Genomic DNA, 16,359 nt, shown 5'->3' with positions numbered 1-16,359 from the left:
ATTATAAAAAATTAGCCATGGAGCCAGGAAAATATGATTACCTAAATGTAATACTTGGAATGGATTGTTTGTAGGCAAACCATGGTGGGCTGAAGCAGAAGTCGGACATCGAGCACTATAGGAACAAACTGCGCCAGAAGGCCCGGAGGAAGGGCTACGGAGAATTCTCTCTGTCCGAGAGTGGCAGCCATGGTTACAGTCACCGTGACACCAGGCACAGTCGGCACGATAACGGGGTCAAGGAGCCAATGACCGCTGAGGAGAAGAGGGCTTCCTTCGCAGGATGTCATAAGAGGTATGGAGTAAAGTTTGTGGGGGTTCCAGAGACATAAAAAAGAGCAGTTATTTAGTCTAAGTATAATTAGATGCACATTATCACTGGAATCATACCAATATTTCTCTACTCACAGGCATTACTGGCCCTAAGTGCACTGCAGATAGTTAAACAAATCAAAAGTATCCACAACCAAAAGCTCACCAAATGTTATGACAGTTATCCAGAAATGTTTGACAGTCCCAAAATTAAAGGATTAGACTTCACTATCAAAGCAGAGTCCTATTTTATTATTGAAGCGCATGAAATATTTTGGGTTTGTTCCATTTCATTTCATTATTTGAGCAACTGCTTAAAGTGCTTTACAACTTTTTCATCAAGAACTCTAGATTCTGTACTGTAGAAGTGTAGCTGTAGAGCACAGTTGCTAAGCAACACATAAGGAGCGAGTGAGTAGGGTGATTTTTGGTCAGCACATTAATATTTACAGTTCATACAGATAAGTGTCTGTTTTGTTTCTCTTTGTCTCAAACGGATTTAACAACATTCAGCCTTTACACAGTTCAAGAATCATTTTATATTTGCTGTTCGGGCAAAGAAAAGCTCCTATTTTCCCTGTGAAACTTGAACTGAAAGGCATAATTTGGATCTTTTGAAGTGGGGTTGTATGAGGTACGTAACCATAATCAGTGTACTGCCTACAGTAGATGGCGGTTTGCGCACCCCCTGATTGGAGAAGTGGCAGGAGTACTGACATGGATGCTAAGCAATGTACTGCTTTGGACAGGGGGCAGCAACAAAGTGGATGTTAGTAACCTTAAAAGAAGTCCCACCTAAAAAAACAAAATCAGTAACATTTTAAGCGTATGCTATCTGTAGAATATTTTCATGGCTTTACCTTGCCGTCAGACAGCGATTTCTGCCAGGAAAGCTGTTAATGCCTTTAGTTCCTCATCTATACCCTCATCAAAGCCACCGGTGTCCACTGAGAAAAACAGTAGTTTAAGCTTTCTGAACATGAGAGCTGCTGGTTTGCCACTGCCTCATTCAGTTAGCTTGTTGAATCCAAACGAACCCTTTTAAAGGCCAAAGTCACACAATAACAAACAAACTAAGACGAAGAAAGAAAAGAAAAGAAAGAAAAGAGTCTGGCTTTCAAGGTAGTGATATAACAGTTTCAGTTTCCTGTCGGAAATCGCTGCATGGTGGTAAGGTAAAGCAGTGAAAATATTCTAAATACAGCGCATACTTAAACAGATATTGATTCTTTTAGGTGGAACTTTCTTTAGGTGGCTACAATACCTTTTGCTGCTGCCCCTGTCCACAACAGTAGATTGCGTAGCTTCCAGTTGATACTCCTGCCAAATCTCTCCAAACTGGGGGTGTGCCAGCTGACATCTACTATATGTAATATGCTGACTGAGGTAAAGTACCTCATATAACCCCACGTCAAAAGATCCAAACTATCTGTTTAGGCAACAGAAAATCTGTGTATGTCCTGTACATTTTCATTTATTAAGGAATTTGTTTGAAATAATTTCAAAATAAAATAAAAAAAGGTCAATAAGGTTAAACTAAGTGTAAGAATTCTGAATTTATTAAGTGATTCTAAACAAAACTTGTTTCCACAGTAAAATAAATTGAGGGTAAATATGATTTGCAATAAATTATAACAGTTTACTCAACAGTTGTTCTGTTTATGGGCACCATCTTCTCTCATACACTTTACTTACTGTGTGGAGGTTTGAGGAAAACATATAAACCAATCACAAATCCAATTTTCTTGCTTCAAAAGAAAGCGATCAGAATCTAAATCCGATAAATAAATTATTCATAATTTCAGAGGCACTCAAATTTAGTTGTAGAACTTGTAGATATTTAAAACAGCACTGATGTACAAAGCATACAATAGCATGTTACCAAATGAGAGAATGTCAGTATGAACTGAGAGGGAATTTTATGTTCACAAAAACAAAGACCAGAACGTGTAAAACAAAGATGTGTTTCAGTATTTGGAGTAAATTTGCGGGATGGTTTTGAAAGGAAATGAAAGTGTGTAATACACACATTAGGTTTAAAAGATTATTTAAACACAAGATAATTCACAAATGTAAAACTGAAGTATGAGCACCAGATTGTTTGGGATTTTTGGGTGGACTATAGGCCTATATAATGTATATATACTATCTTATATATATTCCGTGAGGGAAAGGGAGCTGACAAAAAAAGAAATAATGCGAAAAGGGTAGGTGCAATAAGCTAAGGCTTCAGCCTATCTTTTTTTTATTTATTTATCCTTTTTTTATTGCTAAAAAAGCATGAACTTAATATTTATTCATTGTCCATCTACCAGTGTATTTGAGTTTTCTAAGTTGGAAAATGACCAAAATAAATTGAACTTAATTAGACATCATGGTTTTTAGGTTATCTAAAATTCAAATGTTAATGTTTCTGGACCCCAGATTCTTCCCTAAAGTTTAGAGGACAGTTTGCTCCAGTATCGCCCTGAGCTGTAGTTACAGTGTTTAGAGTGTTTTTTCTTCCACCTCTCCATCAGGTTCTCCCACCCGCGGGAGCCCACCTATTGGAGCCGACAGTCTCTGAGCAGCCCGAGCCCGGTAGAGACAGAGATGGACCTGCTGGTGCTGAGAGAAAGATCCAGGAGAGGCATCCGAAACAACGGCTACGATGTGAGTAACTGCACAAGTCGTGGCCCTTCTTATGAAAGCCCTGCAATGTTCTTTTGTGTTTTAGAACACTAAGCCAGAAATTAAGTCAGCAGTTCACAGAAGAACATGTCAGATGCAGGAAAAGACAGTGAATAAAAACATTTCAGTGATCTGAAGCAAAGACCTCTGTAACCTAAAATTTTAACTGCAACCAAGTGAATAGAGGATGTGAGGGATTTAATGTGGGAGATATTTAGAAAAGTACCCAGCGGCAAGACCATGCAAAGCTTTGAAGAAAGTTGGATCCTGTAACAAACTGTAATAGCCGCTGAGGTCCAACTGCTGACCAGGTGAGTCATACAGAGCGATGACGAAACCGTGGACGATTCCCTCTCCCAAAAAGCTCACATGATGGTTGTGGCGAAGTAAAGCTCTGCCACTTTGTCAAACAAATGAAATAATCTCCTGAGAGCATTTCTAACTTTAATCCTTTCTCTCCCTCCTTTACTCCGACTCCGACGCTGCGAGCTCACACACAGAGGATTATCAAATCACCTTTCAATGAACTTTATAAACCTGCGCCAAACACAAAGATGAAGATTGAGAGAGTAAGACAGAAGAGGAGGAAATGACAAAAAGATTAGAGAAAAAGTGATCCCTTCATTTTAGCGACGGCAGAGAATAGAGAGAGGAAGAAAGGAGGAGATAAAATGGGGACAGATAGAGAGTGTGAGTGAAATCTCTTTATGCTGCTTCTCTGCTGCACCACAGTAACAGCAGTGACCGTGCTACCTAGCTGAATGTCAATGACTCTGAATATGATTATAGCCTATTCATGGATTCAGATGGGAGGCTCGATAGCTGTTAATAGCCTTGGATGCACCAAACTGTTTGAAACGGCACGAGGAGAACAGAGTGTGTTTGAGCAGGAGCATGTATGATTGTGTGCATTGGTACAGTCGGTGTATAACCTCTCTGTTTGCTTTCATGCTTTAGAATTTTTGCTACAGTATGAACAGCATACAACTGTATACACTGTATTTATGCAGGGGCTACAGCTGGTTCCCCTGCCTCTTGTTTGTGCTGTTTTGGATTGTACGCAGGTATGTGAGGTTATGCATTGTGTTCGAGCTGGGTAATGATTTAGTATAATTATAGGTCAATTTTCAGTGCAATCCTGTTGTGATAATAACAACATGCAACAACCAATAATGCCATTGGGCCCTGGGGTGTATATTCCTGGGTGTCCTAACAACGCTAAAAGGGTCTTTTCAGCTACTCTGCAATAACTTTATGCACTCAGTGTACAATCAGCAGCTTTACACAACCTAAAAATTGAACATAATAACTCAACTTACTCTTAAAATAATAGGCCAGCATAGACCCACACAAGACTCAAACCCCAGTCTCCTGTGTGAAAAGTCCTCTTCCTCACTCATTCATCCACCACATCCTACTCCCTCCGTGGACTGTGACACTTTTTATACTACGTCACCTGACTTTCTGCCACTTCATTTGAAAACTCACCACTTTAATCTCATGGAATATCCAAGATTGTCTAGTACTAGCCCTAACCGTGACCTTTTTGCCCAAATCTTAACCACGTTTGACATTGACGCATCAACACGATGAATACTAGGCAATCACAGCATGTAGTGGGATTCATAATTGTAGGGACAGGTGCAAATAGTGAATCCATTCATTTAATTAATTTATGGGATTTTGTATAAAACTTCTAAACGCTTGCAACTTGTGTGTGTGTGTGTTACATCTTACACGTGTCTTATAGAGCAGGGATTTTGGTACTTAAACCCCAGGGGGTGTGTGACAGAGAGCGGAGGAGGTGCTGATTCAACTGTATGGTTATTTCGGAGGATGTAGTTTATGGTGCTACTGAACTGGATCGCCTTGCACTCACAGATGTTCGTATTATTTTGGTTTCCCCGTTTTTATATCACTGAAGCAAGGCTTCATAACAGGAACATCTGCCAGTATAACGCAGTACAGTTCAACGGCACCACAAACTCCATCCACCAAAATGATACACAGTTGAGCCAAAACCTAAACTGGCAACTGAATGTTTATAACATGTGATTGTAACTGATGTGGTGATGTCGTCCTACTGCAGGAGAAGCTGCTCCATTAAGCGTATAGGTCTGATGATTATACCTGATGATCAGAGAGAAAAAATTGGATCAGAGCACTGGTTCCCAACCCATTTCCTTGAGGGACCTCTTTGCTATTATTGAGTAAAGTGACGACCCCTGAGTGACATATTTTAGGAATATTTTATATTATATTAAATACATAACAATAACAGCACAGAACAACTGATAAACTGTAAAATTCATCCAAATAGTGAACACAATAAGTGCAGGAAGTTTGTGTAAAAAGAACGATTTGAATGAATTTAAAGTGGACTACTTCCTGTGAATATTGCATCAGAAATGAGTTTTTCTGATATTTTTAATACCTTCTTTTTAGGATTCAAATCTGTAAAGAGTGAAGGCACTGTGAAAGCTTGTATTCAAGTCTTCACTGTGCCTTTATCCTGTGGTTTATTTCTTACATAACAATCTTAACTTTTAAAATAATTTCATTTAGTTTTCTTCACAGAAATGAATGAATGCTGAGATTTAGGCCGACTGTATTTTTTCAAAAGTTTTCTTACACCTCTTAAAATCAAAAAGACCCCGGAGACTAGGGGATTCAACACCCTTGAAGGGACAGTTCACCACAGAATCACAAATCCATATTTTTCCTCCCACTTCTAGTGCTATCTATCAATCTAGATGCAGAAGGAAGAGTACATCTACTCACAGACAAGAGGCTCCTGCTCATGACAGTGTGAGATGTGAACAATAATGGTGTCTTCCTTAGCTGAGCTGTAACGTTACACTACGCTGTGATACAGCTGATATCTCCAGCACTTAGCAACTCACACCAAAACAATCTAGACTGATAAAGAGCACTCCAGTTAAGAGGAAAAATATGGATTTTTGATTTTGGGTTGAACTGTCCCTTTAATACTAACTAACTTTCTTATTTGAAGTTTTGTAAATGCCTCTCAGCTTTTCCTTGAACCGAAAAGACTACAAAAATCTTTGGTATATTCCTCAGAGCATTTCTTTCTTAGCAAACAGAAGTTCATACAGTGGGTGGTCAGAGATGGTGAATTGATTTGTTTGGAAAACCTGTGATTTCAGTGTTCATGTCCTCATCGCTTAATTTAAAAATCTGATGAATGCACCTCTGTCCTGCTGACTAAGCGTGTGTGCTCTGCAGGGCGAACCGGAACCGTTTGAGGAGACCAACGTGGACCGCCTGATGAGCTCTCTGGGTTACGGAGGTGGATCTACTGGCACTGGGAACGGCAGCTTGGGGGTGAAAGCTCACCGTGGCTCCGACTCCTCCACACTCAGCTCTCAGCCATCCATTGATGAGGTCCGCACGCAGATGCATATGTTGCTAGGCAACGCCTTCAGCCTGGCACCTCCGGACCACGACCCTCCTTCTCCACCAACCAAGTAAATTTATATTTTTTCACAGATTATTTATTTTTTTAGCACATCTGCATGTTTTACAGTCGTGTGTAGGAATGAATAGAGAGAGGTGCCCTGACTCACCCCGAGCGCTTTTTCATAAAGTAGACTTTTCTGAACATGTCTGCACTAGCACACTCGAGAAAAACAGGAAAACTAAAGAGAGTAGGTGTGTTTCTGTTGACTCAACTTTTTCTTTTTTAGTCAACATTCCTCTCTCTCTCTCTCGTCAGCAGCCACCACCATCACCACCACCATGCCCACAGGGCCTACAACCCGTCCCACACCAGCCATTACAATGACGGGGTGACGAGCGCCCCAGGGACCATGAACCATCCCTGTGGAGGCAGACAGAGGAGTGCAGGCTACGAGGACATGCACCAGTGCAGCCTGCCTAAACCGGTAAGCACTAGATGAAGTTGGAGGGTGGATTCATCCAAATTACAAAGAACATATTTTCTCAGATAGTTTGGGTTTTATGAGTCAAGGTGTTGAGATATCTGTTTTTCACATTAATGCCTCCAACCCAGTACAATAGAGGCGAATGGAATTTCATTTGGTACTCACAAAATATCCAACAATAGCCAGTAGACTTATTTCTTTTTTTTCTTTTTTCTTTTTTTTTTTTTTTTTTACCATTTTAACAATATTTTCAGTTGAAAGTAGTTGCATAAAAAACATTCAGTGAGATGTCAATGGAGAGAATAGACAAGGATATGTCGACATATGACATTATAGAATGGGTAATAAATATATGATAAAAGCAGAAAAGAGACACAATGTACACCTTTGACGAGTATGCAAATAAATTCTAAAATACAAATAAAATGAAATAATGAAATAAAATATTAGCTGTGAAATGTACTTAAATCTGCAATAACTGATTTTTTTGGGCACTTTGGGGCAGCCATCAAGCTGTAAAGATGTTACTTACATATTATAACCTTATAAAGTTGTTTTGAAAAATCGTTGACTGTATCTAGTCGATGTCACCAAAGTGCCTGCTAACAAATCCTGTTGAAACAGAATAACATAAGCAATCATTTGGAGCCATGTTTGTGTCCAACAATTAATGTAAGTCCAATATTCACTCTCCTTTTAACTCTGCTTTGGTCTCCACCAACTCTGCCGCCTGCTGCTGCTGGAAACAAGAGCTGAGAGCTGTTCGAGTAAACCAAAACATTAAAGTATGTGGCTGAAATAACAAAACAATTATCTAAAATGCACCAAAACACTGCAAAGATCTGAGGAGAACTGCAGAGTTGAAAAATGATTCTCTATATGTTCACCTCCAATTGACACCTTTTGTATTACACAGGCATTTAATCCAGTGTTAGATAAATAAGTTGTAAAATAGAAGCATAGAGATATCAAAATAAAACTAATATAAATAAATACTCTTAATGAGGTTAGAATGTTACATTTTTAATTACTTAATCAGTAGGGTTATGTGAGGCTGATTTACTTCTTGGTTTGTTGCAATTTCTCATACTTTATGAGCATATCAAGGGTTGTAAAATCATTGTATGCAAAGTAACTATAGCAACCAGGTTGCTGCCATATCAGAGGAAAAAGAAGAAGAAGAAGAAGAAGTTTCTTTTTATACCAAATATAGTATTTGTCTTGTTATGACATGAACATTCCACATCATAACATGATTATTGTTAAAACATAAAATGTTTCACACTATGACCTTTAATAATTAGTCAATACACAGCACAGTTAGACTACTGATATTTTAGGAAAATTGTGGATATTTCTGGATGCATTTGCTCATCTCCTCAAACGTTTGTGTTATTGTGTGACTTTAGTGAATCCAGACTTACCCCTTTAAATGCCAAAGTCACACAATAACACAAACAAACTAACTGATCAAAGCAGCAGTAGACCAGCAGCTCCTGTGTTCAGCGATGTTAAATCACTGTTTTCCACTATGACCTTTAATAATTAGTCAATACACAGCACAGTTAGACTACTGATATTTTAGGAAAATTGTGGATATTTCTGGATGCATTTGCTCATCTCATCCTCTAATGAACTACTGATGAGATACGTTTATTAATCAGAGCACTTACAGAAAAACATTTAACTTGCAGAGCGCCTTTAGAACTGAACTTCTGAACAGTTATCGCCACACAATCGACATGGTGGGGTGCTTAGGAACAGCTGTTTCTGCATGCCTCTCCCTGCTGATTTTGACAAGGAATTGTTAAAATCCTTCTTAGTGTAGGCCCACAGTGCGCATGCTATTCACAATATTATCCACTGCACTCAATAACAGCAAAATCTTGCCATGTCTCAACCCAAGCACAGTCATGTAGCCATATTTCCTCATTTAAACATCAGTTTCACATAACAACAAAAGTTATCACGTTATAATGTGAAACATTTCACGTTATGCATATTCAGGTCCTTTATACATTTTTGCACACATTGAATTTTCATCTGTAGATAGGGCCACACACGACACAAATTTTATTTAACTAACATCCTTAAATTGTTGAAGCACTCATTAGACCCTTTTAAATGTTTGCACACGGACTTGTGCAGAGAGGTTGGACAGAAAAGCTGCCGTAAGTGCTCTCGGTGTGAACATTGCCAACAGCTGATCGGCAAGGGAGAAGCTTTACACATATTAAAGAGACTGAGGACTGAACACCCACCAACAAATAACAACAAGCCTCATGCAGCTCGAATCTGTATTTATCTTCTGTTTCACTCTGATCAGACACCCATCTGATTTCCAGGCCTCTTTGTTTGTCGAGATTTGTTTGTTGTTCCTTCCACTGTTGTTGTTGTTGTTTTTTTATTTTATTTTATTTTGCACTCTGTAGAGTCCAGATGCTAGTTCACTATGTGTCTAAGTTATATTTGTGGCGTCTGCAGGGTTTCCGGTTCACCCAGCTTCCTGATATGGGCATTGGGTCTCCCCCGCCACTGATCCCCTCGAGACCAGGACCACCACCTGGGACCTCATTACGACGGTACCTCACACACACTCACACAAATATAGACAACTACAGACACTTGAATGAGAAAATAAATTAAAAAATATAAAGAAGTCCAACCAGGAAGCGAAGCGTCCACTGTGCTGTTGAGATTCACAGGAAATGTTCACATATGGCATTTGAAAGCATTCCTGAATGATCTGGCAGCCAATCAAAACGCAGCACTGGGGCTAATCACTGTATCAGATTAATATATAATTTATCGGTAGCGAGTGTACAGGAGATACAGAGGTAAAAACAAAAAAAAAGAAAAAAAAAAGCTACAGAATGTTATTCATCATCATTTGAACCGATTGCTCTCCACATCCACTCTCTATCTGCTCCTCTCTCTTCCCTCTCTCAGGCCCATATGTTCGTCTGCATCATTTGAACTGAGCAGCTTCTTCATTTAAATGCTGTTGCTGTGTGCACCGTGTTGCTGGGCACTTTAGCACTGCAGAGAGTGATTGACTGTTGGGTTGGTGTGGATTGCATGGAGGGGCATGTTTGCCATCTAGTGGACAAACTGAGAAAATAAATAAACATGTTCCAGCTGCGATGTGCTGCAGACTGACAGGAACAAACTCACACTGCAGGAAAATGCAAACATTTAGATATTTAGGACATCATTTAGAAGTGATTCAGGAGTTTGAATGTTTGTATTTTGTATGTCAGAGACAACTCTGTTGGTTTTACAATCCTCTGATTAGTGCTGATTTAATTTTAAATCAGATTTATGTGTGTGTGAACGTTATTCTTGCTTTAAAACCAGCAATAGAATTGTGTTAGTAGTTAATAAGTCAGCTCGTCATATTTCAGTACCCCTGTACCCTCAGGGAGGACGAGCGGAGCATTTTAATTCCTCTTTAGTATGCACTGTGAGGCATCTGTGTGCATAATGCTTTATGGTCCTGAGCCGTGGCAGTGACATCATCTGTCCTCCAGTCTTCTACTGTAGTGTAACATGTACGGCCGTTAGCATTTCTACAATGCAGAAAAAGATGCTTCAGTGTAGAAGAGTTAAAAAAGGATAATGACAAAACCTGTTACGCTGAAAATGGAAAAATGTGGTCTACGCAGAGCAGCTCTGAAAGGTGGACATCACTAAGATTTTTCACATGGTGAGGTCAGAAGTGCCCAAAATGCCCTGAGAATTCAACCACACATAAAAACAAAGTCTAAAAAATATGTATTATTAGTTATGTTTTATGCAATTTTTACTTTTAAAATGCAATGCCATCTTCTTATTATCAGGAAAACAATCCTAGTGTGGAAACACTGGATCCTTTATTTACTTTTGTCGGACTAAAAGCGAAATAAAATAATAAGAATAAATATATCAAGTGCAAATATACTAGAATCAGCGTATGAAATGCCTACTGGCATTTCTCTACTAGTTGTAGAATGTAAACCGATGTTGCTAAATCCTTAAATAGTTTTATTTTTTGGTTGTGTTTTTCATGGCAGCAGATTAAAATATACATGTTTTCATTAACACAATATGTGAGTTTTATTTTGACCAGATGTTTGCCTCGAGTACAGCGCTTGATTATATTGTTTTTACCCTTAAAATGATATGGGGCACGGCGTAGTGGTAGAGCAGGCGTCCCATGTACAGTACAAGGCTGTTGCCGCAGCGGCCTGGGCTTGACCCCAGCCTGTGGCCCCTTGCTGCATGTCACTCCCTCTCTCTCTCCCCCCTTCACACTTGTCTGTCCTATCCATTAAAGGCTGAAAATGCCCCCCAGAAAAAATGAGAAGACATTTCACACAAACTATTTACAGTCATATCACACAAAAAATAAATCCACATTTTTGTCTCTTTTTCTTCCTGTGAAAAAACCTGTTATATATACTATTATTGATATTCCTTAATAGGCATGAGTATGCAATGCAGTGGCGTCTGTTACAGACCTTGGTTAACATACTGTATTGAATGTAATTAGCTCATACATAGTGTGTCTATAGCGCTGGTTCATAAATATGGTACGTGTCTAACTGGTGGTGCGTAGCTCCCTCTAGTTGTACATGGAAGAACCTCCGAAATATTTTAAAAAAGAAAATAGATTAATTTAAACATATATGTTATCAACAACTGGATGCATGACAGCAAAGGGACTGATAGCAATGAACTGGAAGGACGCACATCAGCTGAAAAGGGGACTATGGTTCCATCATGGAGGAAGCTGCGTCTAATCATTCTGAAGTTAATAATGAGGAACAACAATTGTAGAAGGTCATACTGGGCACAGTTTGTAAAATACTCACCTTCCCTAGATTCTTGAGACATACTCCAGAAACAACATGATTGGTTTATGTTTCCTATATTCAATACTCAAGTGGATTTTAGTTATCTTTTTATTTCATTTTACTTTATTTTAATTTTTGCAGTTTCATTGTCCTTTTTTCTCACCCTGCATATGTATCTCTGTTGGTATGTCAGTTCTCAACAGTTTGTTGAGAAAATCAATAAAAGTTCAAGTAAAAATAACATATATGTGATCAAAATACTACATTTAACATGAAAATACTTGAAATACTTAAATGGGAAAGAAATATGTAAGCTTTGCATTTCATAATGTAGTGCGTGGCTCCATCCATAATAAGTTACGAGCTAAACTGTGATGGCAAGATAGCATGCTGCAATTGTGCCTTCAAATAGGAGCTTCTGTATTAGGGGGGAAGTGTGAATAAGGAGAAGAATATTTCAAGCTTCCCATTTGCAACTAAAGTGAACGACAATCAGCTGAGCCCAAGTGCTAGTGGCTACATACACAGCGCCAGTGGAGGCTAAACAGCACCTTATGAGATGCTGGCCCTTGAGGTGTGTGAGAGTTGTACGGAACTGACAGCATTCAACAATGAAGAATTTTCTGATTAGGAGTAAACCTGCCTCCTGCATGAACTGTCTGTAGCTTAAGTCAGTCATAGTAGTGGTCACACCAACCCTTAGGCATTATGGGCAGGGGGACAAAATTTTCCAAACTGGGCCCCTCATTTACACCCCCTGCAGCACCACCAGTGGTGCATAGACTTTTGCATTAACCCCTCTTTGGGCCTCAGGCCAGGGTCATCGGCACCCTTTGACCCCCCTGAAGGCGAGCCTGGTGGTGGTACCTGGAGAGCTTAATATTTACGGAGGAGGTATGCGAGTAAAAAGACAGACTCTGATGTGTGTGTGTGTGTGTGTGTGTGTGTGCTTGTTTTAAGCTAATTTTGACTTCTCAACTGCTGTCACTGCTTGGCGCAAAACTACAGCTATTGACTTCTTACACACTGACTCTTTAAGTTTCATTGAAATATCAATTGCTTTCATCATTTACACTTTAGCTGAAATTTCATCTGCTTTTATTTCTTACTCTTTAAAGCTACTGTTGATAACTTGTATGAAAATAACTTCATGTCATATTTGCTGAAACTGTCACTACATCTACGAGGTATTACATAAAATAACCAGTCTATAAAAAAGTCATGTCCCTCCTCCTCCTTCTATTGCCTCTAATGGCATTTGCTAGAATCTACTGCAGCTCAAGGAAAACAACCAATCAGAGCCTAGGAGTCTCTAACACAGCTGTCAGTGACCTTTCAGGGCTTCATGCTCCATTGACCCTCCACTGTTTTCAGTGCTAAACCTACACTGCAGCTCCTATACATGCAAATTGTCACATGTTTAATACATTTGAACCTGTTTGTTCCTCCTCATTGCAGCAAAAATGTGGAAATAAACAAATATTTAGTCCTCACTTGAAATATGAGTTATCATTATTAGACCTAGTAACTGTCCACATCCTAGCTGACCTCATCTCTTGGAGCTTGTTCAGTAGTTGTTTGAGCACTAAATATCAGGTTAACATCTGTCTCTTCTCTCTGCTGACAGTTCCACCCCTGATGTTAGTCTGAAGCCCCGTGTGTCAGAGGCCTCTGACCTGCAGGCTCAGCAGCACAACGGCGCCCCGTACCTGCCGCTGTCCAGGACCCCCTTCCCTGCTGTCACTGTCGACCAGTCCATCACCACCTACTCAGGTATGACAGAGCAGTGAGGTGCTGATATGCAGACTGTAGCTAAGTGAAGTTCAATCATTGGCTAAATTCATCTTCACATCTCACAGGAAACCCAATAACAGCAGTCTACGCGATATCTGCCAACCGCCCGGGTTACTCAGACTACTTTGTCATGTCACCGCCGTCCTCATACCGTAGCCCGTCCTGGATGTCCTACCCACCCGAGCCAGAAGACCTGCCGCGGCAGTGGAACGACACACCGGTGAGACACACGCAGCTCCTGTGTAATGCAGTTTAATACTTGACAAGCTGCAAACACTTTGTGTACCAGTGTGTGAAGCAGTTCTTCTCTTCTCCCCGCAGAACTCACGTCATCTTGAAACCATCTGCTGAAGTCGCCTGGCTGTGACACTGAGTGGAAACAGCCGATAGCTCGGTGGGTCATACCATCTCTGCACTGCTTGTGATGCTTGTGTTGTGAGTGGAAGGAAAATATCTTTATACTTCAAAACAGTAGAGTACTTTAAGTGAAAAATCTGCAAATATTCAAGTATTTAATTATTATTTCAAAGATGTTAATGAAAAAAATACCAGACTTATCGACCTACTGTATATCAGAATGCAACAATAACTGAAGCAAGTTACATGATTAGCCTGAATCTTATTTTGGATTCAGGCTGGGAAATCTTCTACATATGCAGAAAGTGACAAATAGAAACTTAAAATGATTACTTGCAAATAAAATTTGACCCAACTGTCCTCTGTCACAGTAGGATAGGATAGTGTTAACCCTTTAAGATCACATCCCTGTCCATATTTTGCACCTAATACATAATGTTTTATATCAAAATCCAATCAAGTTTTTTCTGTGAAACAAAACATGACGTGTGCTCATGTTAGCTAGTGCCAACTGTTTTCAACCACTTATATCAGGACGTCCATCCATCAATCAATCTGCAACTTTTAGCCACAAAGAGCTAACATTAAGTTGGCTAGGTAGCAACAGCATGCTACGTCAAGCTGTCTTTGTTTCCCTAAAGTACCTTGGTTACTCTCCAAATGTCGTTTCATCTTTACGTAAATGTTTTTTCAAAAAGCTAAAAGCTAAATCCATGTAATTACTGAAATGAGTTTTGACCACTGTTAGCAGTATGGATTAACATTTTTACGAGTGGGTCACTGTTTTGTTTGGTCTCATGCTCACGCACAAGGACGTACAGGCACTGATCTACAGATGGTGGTAACACGCCAAAAAAACACGGCAGTACGCCAACACAGGCAGGGAGACGAAGACTGTAAGCAAGCAAGCAGAGATGTAACCTTTCATGTAATAATTAGAAAAAACAATCTGCACTGCAAATGACTAATGAGGAAAGAAACACACTCAGGATGTTTGTTAGGTCTCAAAGATACATGTAATGCCTTTTGGAATCTCCACAGGGCACCTTTAATAATCCAGAACCATGTAAATCCTTTAACATATTACTTAAAATCAGCCTGTGACAATTTTGCTTGTTGTTGTTTAAGTATTTGTGGAAAGGACACACAAATAGTCGCTGTGGAGTGAAAATTGTGCTACAGTAAATCTGTAATGGTTGGGCGGGTCAGTCATATGTGCTCAATGTGTTTTTCTGCAGGTGTCTCTTTGGATGGGCAGAGGACATTCCCCTCACTGAAAACTCTGGAGCTTTATCACCCCTCCTTCACTTCAGCCCGGCCTTCCTCCTGTCTGATTTATTCATCACCAGTGGACCCCCGCTCCGCCCCCACCTTATCCCCAGCTCACCCTCTCTCCACTGGGCTGGTCTTCGTCTGTCCTCTCTCTGCCCGCTTCATCTGCAGCTCAAAGCGTTTTCATCCTCCACAACTCCTCTGCCCCATAAGCCCCTTCACCTGGTCAAAGCTCTGCTTCAATCTAATCCAACACAAATGTTCAGCCATAACTCTCTCTTTCTCTATTCTCTGCTCCCTGAGCCCCTGGCCTCACCGGCCCCTACTGGCCCCTCTGGGCCCCTTGTCAGTATCTCTATGTAGACTGCCTCCTCTGTGGTGACCACCGTTGTACAGCAAGAGGCCCCTCACACTGCTGAACTGAACTGAGCTGAGCTGCGTGAAGCTGCACTGTGCTTCCCTGCGATACAACACACATGTGCAGTGTGGATGAACAGGGTGAGTACAGTCCAGTGTGACAACTAGTTCTCTGCCCCAGCAATCATCGTACAGTAACTGCCATCTGCCCCAGCACAAGATGGCACAGAGCGCTGCGTTATCAGTACAGTAGTGCCTCAGCCATGGCCAGTAGTCTGCTCCTCCTCTGAACTGGACTGGACTGGACTGGACCATCCTGGACTTGTCTCTGATTTCCACCATGAAGCCAGGAAAGCTGGACTGACTTAAAACTGTGCTTTTTTTTGATGAATCCAAATTCCTACTGTATGTAAACCTTCTACAGCTGGTTAATATGTGTATTTTAAACTTAAGTGAGAAAAAAAATCTAAGGAAAAGGGAAAAAAAAAAAATCTCTCGTCTTGAGCTGTCTCAATTTCAGTTTTTGGATATTTGTGTGCTTTTGTCTTTTACTTTTGTGCATTGATTATTATCAATGGATTACTGTACAAAAAAGACGTAGTGAGTGTTTCTCTTTCACTCACCTTATTTCAATGCAAAAAAAAAAATTACATTCTTCAAAACAGAGAAATCGGCGGCTTAGTTGTCTGTGGTTATGATGGCATTTCTGTACTTTTAAAAAGAATTTACTTCGTTTACTTTTTTCCTTCATCAGATTCAGCAATGAAAACAGGAATTAGTCACTATGTTCTGTCGACCATCTGATTATGAAGTTTTCGTCTGATAATCATTAGGCAGACCTGAGTCAACTACTCATA

At 40.0% G+C, this 16,359-nt stretch overlaps 1 protein-coding gene across 4 annotated transcripts in view; it reads left to right on the top strand.

The window, feature by feature from the left end:
- Positions 1-16,150, top strand: part of kiaa1549la (KIAA1549-like a) — a 130,798-nt gene extending 114,648 nt beyond the window's left edge. For 2 of the 4 annotated variants that reach the window (XM_078168183.1, XM_033635641.2), the window contains 9 exons: positions 75-295; positions 2,832-2,964; positions 6,229-6,470; positions 6,722-6,887; positions 9,372-9,469; positions 13,350-13,495; positions 13,582-13,736; positions 13,838-13,910; positions 15,112-16,150. In XM_078168183.1, the coding sequence (XP_078024309.1) occupies positions 75-295; positions 2,832-2,964; positions 6,229-6,470; positions 6,722-6,887; positions 9,372-9,469; positions 13,350-13,495; positions 13,582-13,736; positions 13,838-13,867 (1,191 nt within the window). In that variant the 3' untranslated portion in view covers positions 13,868-13,910; positions 15,112-16,150. Of the gene's footprint in view, positions 1-74; positions 296-2,831; positions 2,965-6,228; positions 6,471-6,718; positions 6,888-9,371; positions 9,470-13,349; positions 13,496-13,581; positions 13,737-13,837; positions 13,911-15,111 lie in introns of all 4 variants that reach the window. The other 2 variants (XM_033635642.2, XM_033635640.2) reach the window with 1 other exon arrangement.
- The last annotated feature ends 209 nt before the right edge of the window (positions 16,151-16,359 follow it).

This window comes from Epinephelus lanceolatus, chromosome 5 (assembly GCF_041903045.1).
Source record: "Epinephelus lanceolatus isolate andai-2023 chromosome 5, ASM4190304v1, whole genome shotgun sequence".
Taxonomy (NCBI): domain Eukaryota; kingdom Metazoa; phylum Chordata; class Actinopteri; order Perciformes; family Serranidae; genus Epinephelus; species Epinephelus lanceolatus.
Note: the sequence above shows the minus strand (reverse complement) of the source record. Positions and strands in the feature narration are given on the sequence as shown.